The sequence below is a fragment of the Dermacentor andersoni genome, chromosome 1, assembly GCF_023375885.2.
Source record: "Dermacentor andersoni chromosome 1, qqDerAnde1_hic_scaffold, whole genome shotgun sequence".
NCBI lineage: Eukaryota > Metazoa > Arthropoda > Arachnida > Ixodida > Ixodidae > Dermacentor > Dermacentor andersoni.
The window spans coordinates 132,058,462-132,071,359 of NC_092814.1; the positions used below are offsets into that span (position 1 = coordinate 132,058,462).

A 12,898-nucleotide genomic window follows, 5' to 3' on the forward strand; every position below is an offset into this window, starting at 1 on the left:
CACCACTTGCTTATCAGCGCCGTTCGCGAGGTATTCTCGCTCTCCGCGGCAACGCGCTTACGCGAGAGGGTGCCTCAGGCCTCTGCCCAAGGCAGCCGCACGCAGAGATGGCATGTGTGCGCCAACACAACTCCTCGCTTCAAGAGAACAGACACGCATTTTAGGTGTGCAGACTGCGATAAGGCGCTGTGCGTAGACCCGTGTTTCAAGGAGTACCATGCTCGGAAATACTATTGAACATTTTGCAGTTCTGAGTGATGCCGACACCAAAATACTGTTCCTAATTATTTTTTACTATTTATTCCCGACTTAATATATTTTGTAGATTCAAGATCCGCAATAAAATAATTTGACCACCTGGGAAAGTTTTTTTCAAAATAATTCGACCCTCAAAGGGTTAAGAAAGAACCAGGTGGTCAAAATAATACTGAGTCCCCCACTACAGCGTGCCTCATAATCATATTATGGTTATGGCACACAATATCACAAAATAGTTTCTTTAATTTAAAAATTTTTTTTTTTCTTATAACCACAGCCCATGCGGGCAGGGACATGATCTCATGACCCAGTAGTAAAACATCATGCCAAGCGAGTAAATCAGTGCAGCCAGCTTTGTAAATGAGACACAGTTGCATGGCTCATTAACTAAATTTCACATTGATTAAGTGGCATTGAAGTTGAATAAATCCACCACTTAAGTGTGCTTTTAGGGGGAAAAAACATTTAAGTACAGTTGAACCTCGCAATAACAAAAATCGGGGGGAACACGAAAAATTCGCTTTCGCGAGAGTTTTGTTGTTGTGAAATGAGACAGCACAGATAGGTAATGCATTGCAGAATGAAACTTGACTGTCATAATTTCGTTAGCCTACTTTGGCAAGCTTTGCTGCATTGCCGACAGCCGCATTGCCGACAGTACAAAGTGCACCACATGCATCGATCAGCAGTGGCAGTAGTGCCGTGGAGCAGTATTCTCGGTCAATCGCTTTCAGAGATACAATCACTTCTGCAAGATTTTGCGCAACTCAGCACCAGACGCAGAGCAACAACACTCTACGCAAGCAGCAGCATTTCTCCAGCGCACGCTGTCGCCCGTAGACGCCGACGCATCCAGTGCCGAGCGTGAAAGTGATCGTATCTCGTGTACTCGAAGGCAGTCGATCGAGGTTACGGCCCCTCATCGCAAATCTACGTCCGGTGCCAAATCTGCAAACGATGCCTGTCGGGTGGCACCGAAACCAGGGTTCTTGAAGCAAGGGATGCGTATTCCCACAAGGGATGCATGCGTATTCTCAGACAATCACTTAATCCCGGCCCTATGTGTGGCACTCCATGCTGCGACCACCATCTCAAGCGCCATATTCCACGTCGGTGGGACGTGGATTTCCTTGTTTTTGCTGCATTTTGCTCACCGAGGTGCACATTCAGCACTGCACTAGGTGTGCAAAAGCCATCGTCACATGTCAGTAGCAACATGCATGCTGCTTCGAATGAGCAATCATCAAACGAGATGGCAGCCATTACGTGTTTCCAGCGCATGTGATCGCTCCCAGCGCTTGGTTGTTTTGGTAAACAAAAATGGCGACACCCACGCAAGTGTAATGTGGTGGTATTTTATGCAATTTTAGTGCAAAGCAATCGCATTTGAGCACATTTTAGAGCCTGCTAGCCTTGTGCGAGTAGGTAATATGCGGCGTTACGTTCCGGCTAATTTCATTGATTCGGGTTTGTAGTACAGCCACATTTTGTTGTCAAGAGGTACGAAATGCAATCAATCGTATAGCCGTTCGCCGGGGATACGTAAATATTTCTTTATTTCGATATTTCGATATTTCATTATCGCGGGTTTCGACTGCGTATCTCGTAATATAGTAGAGTCATAATGCAGATTGGTAATTAAGCCCATTTGTCATTGTGCCAACCTTACTAAATTTATTTTTCCACCCATTACTGCAGCCTAAAGTCTGGGCTCTTGCAGAAGTAAAATCAAGGGAGTTTTTAAAACGAGCACTAGTGTAATATAGCAGAATACGCCATATGAGCAATGTGCCATATAAGATATCGCGGCTCTCAGAAAACAGGCAGCAGTACCAGAAACAACAGGGAAAATGTTAGTCTGTAAGAAGAAAGTGCATCGGAATTTACTCTTAATATTTCCTTATCTCTGCACTTCTGCATCTCCATGTAGCAACGAAAGCTACTCCAGCTGGTCAATGGCTACTTGGTGGACTCCAACATGTTTGTTCGCAGCCTGGTTCTCTCCCAGGAGCACCTGTCTGTGTCAGATGACTATGAAGCTAGAGGTGAGCTCCTCTTCTACTTTGCAATATAGCTAAGCTCTATTTGTCCCTGCTTTGTGTGTTTGGATGTGGATAAGGCCCTGTACATTCTTGCAAGGTAGTAAATGTGCTGCATACGTTAAAGGCCAACTGCAATGAAATTTTGCTGGCTAAATTGGTTATAGATGAGTAGTCTATATACTATTGGAGCAATCTTGGCAAAACCTCAGGGCTTATAATTGCATAATTTTCTTATTACCTAAGCAGATCACATATGCACCTTGTGGTTAAAGATACGACATTAGTCCCAGCATGTTGCTTTTGAGATTTTCCACTTATATTTAAGCATCCACTCATTGAACATCCACTTGCATTTAAAATGTAAAAATTTGCACGGAGGCTGCTCCATATCTGCACCATCTGAAACTAGGCTTTTTATGTAGTCAAACATTTTTTTGAAGCTGGCCTTCAAGGATGCTGTAAACGGAGAGATAAACACTAACAAGATCTTGGCTGGCTCTGGTTAGTCATTCATTTAGAAGGAGGACAAACGGTGCCAAACACCAAGGAAACTAACAGGATATAATGTCAAGTTCATTCAGGCAAAGCATTTGCTTGTAAGGTGGCAATAAAAAATTATACCTTTTCCAAAAATTTGAATTTAGATTTTCTATATCATCGACGGGTAAATGTAGAGTACTTTCATATTACCCATTCCCAAAACTGGTGATAAATTTTACCCTGCTAAAATGGTGAAAACAAGAAATTGAGGGAAAATGTGTAGCAGTAGGTGATCTCTATAGGGTGACACATACCCGTTGACAGCTCATATACGGCATAAATTGTGCATTATCAGGTCAAAATAATGTTGCCATTGGTTGGTTAAAGCAAAATTTCACAGTAACTTTTATTTGTATGAGACATGAGGCATGATTATGATTATATATGTTGCTTTCCCCTTTGTATAGGGTGATGGAGAGTTCAGATCTGTCACTCATAAGAATAATCAGGTTAAATAATGATAATAAAAAAAATAGTACATACAAACTCAAAACTAACAAAAAAAAAATCACAGAGAGGAGAGAAGAAAAAAGCAAACACTAAAAACAGGGCAAATGGCTTGTCTTATGTTCACATAGGCGTTAGTTCATACCACTGAACTGGTTCACCGTTACTGGCGGGATTCTCTGGAGTGCCACCAAAATTCCTATCGCCCCCTGGTTACTTCCACCACTTCCCACTGCGGGTCCTGTCCCTCCAGGTGAAAGCCCATTGCCATTGTCAGCGCTTCGCTTTCATCCAAGACCCCGCCAGGGCCAGCAGCTTCGGGGATGGCAAGGTTCGTCGGTACTCGAGGCAGAATTCCAGGACACTATAACAATATGATTGAATGTTTTCTCAGAGCTGTTGCATAGGTTGGGTCTAGGCCCACAGTGAATTTAAAGCTCAGTGATCGTGTTCGAATGACTCCGCTTCAGGCTTCGCTCAACGGGACACTGCATCAGGAATTATCGTATATGGGCTCCTCATGGCCACCTTTTGGGCACAGCAGGTGGACATCATTGTCTTCTGTAGTGCAGTATCCTGTGAGAGACCATGTTCGACTTCGGCTAAATGCTTCCTTAGTTTCTGCCACTGGGTCGGCTGGTGCGGAGCCGAAAGCCTAACTCGATATACACGGTATCAATCAGTGAGCCTTCTCATGCACGCCGCCCATTTGGTGTTAAGGCACTGCATATGTACATATTTGAAGGCTTCTTGCGTGCATCTGCCTTCCGGCTTAGCAGCAAGTCGATGCTTGTAGGCTAGTTTCGCCACTGCCTCTCGGGCCTCGAAGGAGGACCAACCAAGGTCACCTTGTATGGCTTCATTAGATGTAAACCTGTGCATGCCTAGAGCTGCATGGTCAACTTCACACTGCCTGGTTTCAAGCACTTGTCGACGATGATAGGCAAGTGACGGAGTTGCTGAAGGTGAGGCCAGACACCGCCACTGCCTTCCAGAGAGCACAGTATGGTCTCAAATCTATAAAAAGACCACAAAGTACGACTTCCCAGAAATGCCCTGCGGATGAAGGCCCTTGCCCGGAGCTCTTCTTCATATCTAAAGAGGTAGTTATGGGTGGCTGATACTTTTATTCCAAAGTATTTGTAGCTATCGACCTATTCAACGGGACCTCCATGTGAATAGAGGAATAGTCCTTCGTGGGTCTGATCTGCGCTAAAGCACCGCACCTGATTTCTGTGCATTAAAGCATAGCTCGAGAGATGTGTCCTCCTCCGAGCAGACATCTAATATGGCTTGAAGGTCAGAGGCACTACCTGCCAGTGCCACAATGTCATCTGCATATTAGCGGCGAGAATTTGGAGTGGTGCCCTCTCGCAAGTGACGTCACTGCCAGGACGCCGCTCGCTCCGGCTGACTCAGCTGCCGCACGCGCTCGTTCCTTTTGTATATGCTTGGGGCATGGGTGGCTCGAGCTGTACTTATTGAAGGATATGTCCGCTTCTTGCTGCTGCCGTGTCTGAACCACAGTTCCTTCTTCAAAGTGCATGAGCGAGAAAATTTGCGGCTTGGATATCACAAGCTAAGTAGCATTGAAGGGGTCTACTGGTTTTGCAATGCATATATGCACCGTGTCTGTCCATAAATTTTGCCTTAAAAGAATGTCTGCAAATTCAACACACGAAGTTGTGTATGATGCTTCACTAAACACTTAACATTCCCTTAGTACTTGGCTATGAGAGACATTACATTTTACATGGAAGAAAAATATTGGTATTTGGTGTCAACGTGTTATCCGTGTTAGAAGACACTACCCAGCAAAGCTGTCATTATGATTATTATTACTCTGGTGAGTTGTTCTAGTCAAATATGGCCACTTTATTAATGCGTAAAAGAAAGTTAGGCGCGTATTTCATATGGAAAAGTTTGCTGCTACTTTCACCACTCTCTGAAACAGGCCCCCATAAAACAAATTTCTCATGGCTGCTAGCACGGCGGCATGTCATATTAACATGTGTACTTCTTGATCTTTTTCGGGTGACTGCTGTTCACCACCTAACAAATGTTATCGAACACCGCAGGACGCGCCTGCATGCATCAGAAGTTTCTCTAATGTTATCGATATTTCTATCTGCTGTCTCTTGTCACCGAACCTTGTGTAATCTGATTTCATGTATGCGTGACGTGAATGGTGTAGAACTTTCTGGAAGACACACGGGCAGCAGCGATTACTCTGGAACATTCGATGACTGATGTATAAAAGCCGACGCGCTTGACCCGCTGATCAGATTTTAGGCGATCGCCGACTGTGTTCGCTGCTATCGTTGTTCTTTGAGTGTAACTTGCTTTTGAGGGCACAGGTTCGCCCAAAAAAAACTAGTTTCGTCATTCACAGTTTTGCTGCCTTCTTCACCGTCACTACCACGTGACAATATGTAGAATATTTACATAGTTAATTCACAAGTACCATAGTAGCAATCGCCTGAAAGAAAATGTTTGTGGTTAAGATCGAGAACCGGTAAATTGCAAGTGATGAAGTGTTTCATAGTGGCCCTCAGTAGCCTTTATCGACAATATGGCACACCCTTCACGCAATGGTACCAATCTACTGTCGTCATGGCGAGGCACGCATTGTTCGCAAAACTCATCAGTGAACTACAACTTCGAATTGAAACCATGTAGCAGTTTTTTACAGCGTCAATTGCAATGCCTAAAGTATAAATCCCATGCAAGCGATCTTGTGTGCGACAAGCGACGCGATGGAGATGGCTGTCGCGTTTGCTCGTCGCCTGCAAGTCGTGCCCCATGCGAGTGGTGACTTCGAGCAACATCTCCCCAGTGTTGCCGGCATGAGGGCAGCAATATAAGCTGCCGAAACTAGCGTGATGCGTGCTTTAATAACTTAAGTTGATGTATTTTACTGTAAAAAGCAACATAAAATATTTCTGAAGGTCTTCCAGTAGGTTCTTATCCTTGCATTATAAGAATCAATCGTTTGCTCGTTCCGTGCCACAATCGGTAGTACTTGAGTGATGTACATCCACTTCCGGCTTCGCACTATTGGCTAGTCGCTTATAGCACTTCCAGGTGGCGAGCAATGGATTCTAGATTTGCATAACCGAGCGATCTATTCACGCGACGTGCAAAGCACGTGTTGCATAATGCTGGTTCCCTAAAGTCAACTTCGCCTTAGTGCATTAATGTTACGCCGTGAAGCATATGCGAAAGTATCGCGGTGGAGCATAACAAGCGTGGGGAGGGGCAATTGTCACGGGACACAGTATGTATTCCTTAATTATACATGCGTGCGCTCGCCATCTCCTGTCACAGTACCAGTACCGATATGCCTAGTAAGCATACTGGCAGGCATCCAGAGCTTTTTTGGATGTGCCTGTGGTGATTTGAGCCCTTAAGGGCAGTAAAAGACATGTATTCACTTTTCCAAAGTGCCCGATTTTTCAGACATTTTCGTGGTCCCCAGGGAGTGCGACAAATTGGACATTGACTGTACAACTGACCAAGAGGATGCTTCAAATGGTCCAGGGGCGAACGCGCGGCAGAGGGAACACGAGAAAAGAAAGGACCTACGCGTTGAGGAATGAACTGGAAAGGAAGCGTGCCGCCGCTTCTTTGAAGGACCTTGAGCTCACAAAAAAAAGAAAGTGTTGGCTGGTGCTGAGATGCAGGTGTCCCTCATCCAAACCAAAATAAACTCCTTAAAGCAGTGAAACGCAACACTGAGCTGTTATGAGTAGGCTGTCAGGACAGTTGAAGTTGACTTAACAGCTGTTGAGAGAGAGAATCTCAGTTGTGACAAAGTTCGGATCTCATACCAATGAGCTTGCTATCACTTGATAGAAATAGCTCATATTCGAAAATATTTGCTTCTGCACACATCTCCTTTTTATTCTTATTTGAGAATGTTTGACTCAATTCGCAGTGCATCTTACCATTTTTTTTTTAGTGGAGATGGCTGGAGATGGAGATTTTTAGGTATTTTATTTGCTGCGCATTTCACTAACCACTCCCTTCTGTTTTCTTTTTGAATAAAATAAAAACTACTCCTTACAATTAAAACCGGATTAAGTTGTTTTCTTTTTAAAAATGTTTTAACATGCTTACTAGAGAGTGACTGCATCAGGCGACATGGTGTCAGCTCGTCTTGACAAAAAACAAAGTTCTGTATCACTCAGGAAATTTTGCAAAGCCACTTGGGGAAAACCTGAAAAACTCGGGGAATTTCAAAATGTCAACTTGGTAGACACCCTGTGTAATGACATTGTGCGCAGAAAGCTTGGCTGTTGACTCAGCCACTTGAAGCTGCTTGGCAATAGTCGTAATTTGCCTGTCAGGGTTCCCACTCATCATGGCCTCCACCTGCTGGAGAAACTTGCTGTGAATGATGTCTGACCATGGGCACCCCTTATTTATCTTTGTCTCACATTGTGTTTGGCCATAGACTATTGTTTTGCCCCAAAAAGAAAGGATTTAATGACATTCACGAAGGTGGCATTCTCTAAGTGGCTTTGATTTGAGTGTGAGGTGACTAGAATAGTGTGCACCTTCATCTCCTGTGTCAGACTAACCTGGTACTCTAGAAAGAATGTGCTAGATAGGTGACAGAGGGGTTGATGAAGACAGTGTTAACCCCCGAGACACATAAAATGGGAATCTTTGTCTAGTGACGATTTGAAGCCACATCCTCAAATAGTTCGTTTATACTTGGTATAAAGATTTTACTGTACTTGCAAATGTTTGTACTCATTGCTTAAGGAACAGTTTGGTCCTAATGGTTGTAGTCTCTGTCATTGATTAGATTTCTACATAATGCTTTGGTGGTGTTCCCTCTATTACAGAGTATGCTGAGAGGAGCAGCTATGTGCTGAGCCATATTGGGGACCAACGAAACCGCATTCGTTATCTCAAAAAGTTGGTTTCTCTTGTCACCATCTCCAACCTCACACAGGTATATTAACATTTCTTCATTCTACTGGTAGTACCAAGTGGCAGTGTCGCCTTGTGTTAGGAAAGGGTAATTGTGGGCTTTGTATTACAGAAATTAAATTCCTGGCTTCTTGAGCACATGGCAATTCTGAACTTATATTGGATAAAATACGAGAACATTGAAAATCAAATCTTGTGAAGAGGAACTAGCATAGAAACCTGCTTGTGAGCTTTATTTTTTTCTAGAATGTGACAAGCACGATATATTCAGGTGGCAAGACTTTCAGCATTAGTCTGTGTACCTAGTCACGGTTGCAATGTTGAAACACAGTGCAAAGCAGCAGGCTTTGCATTGGACGAAGTGAAGGGCAAATTTAATAGACACTATTAGTGTGCAAACATGGTGCTATAGAAATAATGCGGATGAGGTGCTGTATCACTTTTCTGACATTTCCCTTATGTGTACTGATTTCTTTTCCTTGCGGGGTAAGCTGATTTCTTTTCCTTGCGGGTAAGCCAGAGTTAACATGCTGAATAAAATAGTGCTTCGGGTGTAGCAGCAAAGCACTGACAACTGTGACTGAAAGTTGTAGTAGGCGTGAGCGAAGCTGTCATTGTGCATAATTAGTGCAGTTCTTTTCTAAATACTACACAAATAATTGCACATTTCCTCAGATGGTAGGCTTTTTTCGTACAATTGCTCCCATGCACAAACACCGGAGCAACCTTCCGGACGCCGCCATTGAGGACCTGGTGCTTACACTACCTTGCTGTCCTAGCACTAACAATAAGGCTAAAATTTTGTGAGTACCATCTCATGCTGCATCATTAACGAAAAAGAGCCACCGAATGGCATTTGTAGCATGCAAAAACAAAGAACTACATCGAGTAGCATACGCCCGTCACTTCCCAAGTGCAGGCAGTCCAAAAGTATTAGGTACAGAAACACTATAATGGAAGGATGAATATCTTAAGCATCCCCTTTGAAACAGGGCAGTGGAAGATGTGACCAAGCTTGTTCTTTTTGCGTTTCTTCTATGCTTATCGTCGTTCCGTCAGAATAATGGTTCATATTAACAAACCATTGAACCTGATAAAATTTCTTGCCCTGAAATCTATTATGTTCCCTCCCTGCCTTTGTGCCACCAAAAACAGCTAACAGCTGACCTGCACCATTCCAGCTGACTTTACTAGTCTCCTTGGCAGATTATTTTTCTTTATGCTGTTAACCATCAATATAATAAAGTCTGTACAATTGGCAACTTGCTTCGTTATATCGAAAATTTGTTACATTGAAATTCAACCTTTTATGCAAATAAGTACAATCGTTAATAGATTTTTCTTACACAGAAGGGACCTGAAAAGTTTATGAATTATTGGGCAATCAGAAAAAAAAAATCAAATTTAAATGAGTCAAAAAATTATTTTGTTGAAATTGAGAGTTGTCTCAATGTCTCAGTGCCGTCTCAGCTCGCCCAGTCTTTGCTCATGTAGCAGATTACCTCTGAAACAGGGTGTGCAAGCTGTGTATTCGTTCAGCCATGCTCACAACTATGCCAAGCCACGGCCGCAATACAAAAGAAGCGCGCCAACCTGCTCACCACTTCCTCCACTCCCTTTATGCGCATTTTATTATGTTACCAGGAGCTCGCTCCCCTCCCCCCCCTTCCCCCTTGCTCGCACACTTAGACGGCGCTCATCAAACCGCCATACTTCTTAGCTCATGCTGAGAAGTATTTCGTTATGTTGGAGTTCGTTATATTGAAGTTTAACTGTATCCTCTACTATCCTTTAAGGTGTCCTGAACCACCCCTCGGGCTTGATCAAAAGCAGTCCGTGGATAGCATACGCTGCTTTGAAACACCTCAGACAAATTTTGCAGTCAAGCCCGGCGTGTGGAACTCACTGGTGTAACATGAAGTCACCTTTTTTTCTCAAACATCCTCTTTTCAACAGAAGTTGTCTCCTCACGTTTTCGAGGCTTCCATATTTCGTCATATAGCAGATGCCAATACGTGGCTGCCGTTGGCCAATAGCTGACACAGTCAAGAAGGATGTTTGGATCAGTGCGCTTCTTCCTACTGTTACTATGTATATTTATTGACGCCGTTTAGTAAACAGGCTGAAGTAAGTGAAAATCTGCATTTTGAATTTCTATAAGAATTACGTACTTCCGGAAGTACGACTATCATACTATCGTCTGCCAACACTAGGCTGTGCGCCCGCCTGCATAGGAATGAAACTTTGGCCACACTGCTTAACAGTGTCGTAGCTGTTGAGCCTTGCTAATTTCGATTACCGTATTTTTTCGTGTGTAACCTGCCACCACATATAGCTCTCACCCCCAATTATAACAGCCTGGAAAGAAGAAAATAATCTGTGCGCATAACCTACGGCAATAACTGCATACAACAATGCTCTAATCTTTGTAAAAACAGTCTTTATTCACAGCTGCACAGTTCGTTCACATCGTATCTTCGGCCAGCGGCTCTGTTCTCCCCCTCTTCGGCGAGGCTGATAAAAGGTTGGATTCACACAATTGATGTGATCACGGTTGAATCAGTCACATGACATGTGATGTGAATCGACTGACTTCGTAGTGCGGATGGAGCAGTCTTTGCATGGGCAATGGCAACGGAGAAAACGCACCTGAGCTGAAAATCTCAACTGTGATTTGGCTTTTCGCCGTATCGCGAAGCACTTTGCGTGATAGAGCGCTGCGGGCTCGGATGTCATATCCCTTGATACACAATCCACAAGCTCAAATCGCGATTTGCTCCGTCGTGAGTACAGCTTTGTCTTCAGCTTCTGTGCTACGACAGCAGTTGAGCACAGCATATTGTGATCCAAGTTCTAGTTTGCTGGTGTCGCATGCACTATTCGCTAACTACTAAATGCACAATGGTGAACCGCAAAGAGGAAGAGAATTGGCGAGCATGAAGGTGGGAAGGGAGATTCAACACACAGGAGTATAGAAAGGGTGGGCTTCCCTAGGAGATAACAAAACATTAAATGGCGGAGAAGCTTGCCTTTAGATGTGGCTTCACGGCAGCACTTCAATAACTCCGCTTCTGCCTAACGTATTGAAGTACTTATAGCTGAAAATTATTTCTGAAATAGCGTATTCTATTGTCAAATGAATTCTCAGTAAAAAAGTGGTTTTAAAGCCCAAGGTTATGTCCAGGTGTACAACACCCTCATTGACTTCTTGGCAGACATTGACACATGCCAACAAAATATGCCCTAATGTTTCATTGCTATTACTGTATGTTACGGAAGTACAGTAAACCCTCATTAACTCGAAGTTAACGAATTACGAGATAAGCAGAGTTTCGAGTTAAGCAAAATGCCGAAAATTTCAGTGACCGGGTCACTACAAGAGCCAGTAACAACCAGCACTGCTAACAAATGCTCCACAGCATTAGGGGAGCTTTTGCAATAAACGCAGAATTCCCAGGAAAAACTGAATTTTATTATTTTGGAAAGGAGAACTGGCTGGGTGATGCTTGCCTGCTTTGCGTTGGCATTCGGCGCGAGAAAAGCCTCCTCGAGCTGCTGAACGCACCGCATGAGCCGTTGTTCGTCGCCGCTGCATTCAACTTTGTTGCGGAGCAAGCGTAGCAAGTTTCTTGTTTCTGCAGTTGTCGGCACTTCTCTAGGTTGTTTCTTCGTCAGCGTGATCACCGTCGTTCACTGCCATTTCAACAATGTCGGCGTCAGACAACATTCCGGTAACGGGCACGTCCAACTCGTAGAGTGCATACTCTTCAAAAGTGATTTCGCCGTCTTCGGCATCGCTGGCGCAGCCGGTAGCTTTACGAACTTCATCGCAATCACGGAACTCGTCAGTGTCTGGCTCAAGCAATCTCTCGGCGCGCGAAAGTCCTGTGTGCACGAAGCAATTAGCAATCGTTAATGGACATACTTGTCGCCAGGCTTCGGTGATCAGGTGGGCTGCACCCAGCAAATACATTTCATACTTCTTACCAATGTCGTAAGGACACAAAATTCGGTGGAGGAGGCTCTTCCTGTAGAACTTGCGAGCAACCTCAATGACTCTTTGGTCCATCGGCTGGAGCACGGACGTCATATTAGCAGGCAGGAACTCAGCGTGACTGTCTCCAAGTTGATTTTTCCGTGGCCGGGGCAGTTGTCCATAACAAACAACACTTTCCGGCCGTCCCTTGCCATTTTGCGGGTCAAGAGCACGTACATACTCTTCAAAGAGCGCTGCAGTCATCCAGGCCGTTTTATTGGCTCGGTAAGTCGCACCTCTCGGGAGCCATGCATTTCCGAAGCACCTTGGATTAAGTGACTTACCGATAACAAGCAGCGGCAGTTTTTCATTGCCGGTGGAGTTGGCTCCGAAAAGTATTGTCACTCGGTCTTTGCGCTGCTTAGCGCCTGAGCATGCTTCTCCCTTTGGCGTGTATGTGCGGCTAGGCAGCATATTATAGAACAGTGCTGCTTCGTCGAGGTTGAAAATGTCCTTGCCCGCGTAAGCCTTTTGCAGCTCAGCTAGGCGGTGGTTGCGCCAGGTGTCTGGACCCCCTTAATCAACGGTGCCGCTTTCGCCGTGGATAGGCTTCGACGCCACGTTATTTCTCTTTTTAAATCGTTCAAACCAGCCATTGCTGCAATTGAAGTCTGTGTGGCCCATCTGCAATGCC

General features: G+C 44.4%; 1 protein-coding gene across 3 annotated transcripts in view; it reads left to right on the top strand.

Annotated features, from left to right (window-relative positions):
- LOC126545906 (short transient receptor potential channel 4-associated protein-like) overlaps window positions 1-12,898 on the top strand; it is a 119,416-nt gene that overhangs the window by 97,348 nt on the left and 9,170 nt on the right. For all 3 annotated transcript variants that reach the window (XM_055062042.1, XM_050193944.2, XM_055062043.1), the window contains 2 exons: window positions 2,189-2,303; window positions 8,141-8,250. In XM_055062042.1, the coding sequence (XP_054918017.1) occupies window positions 2,189-2,303; window positions 8,141-8,250 (225 nt within the window). The remainder of the gene's footprint in view (window positions 1-2,188; window positions 2,304-8,140; window positions 8,251-12,898) is intronic.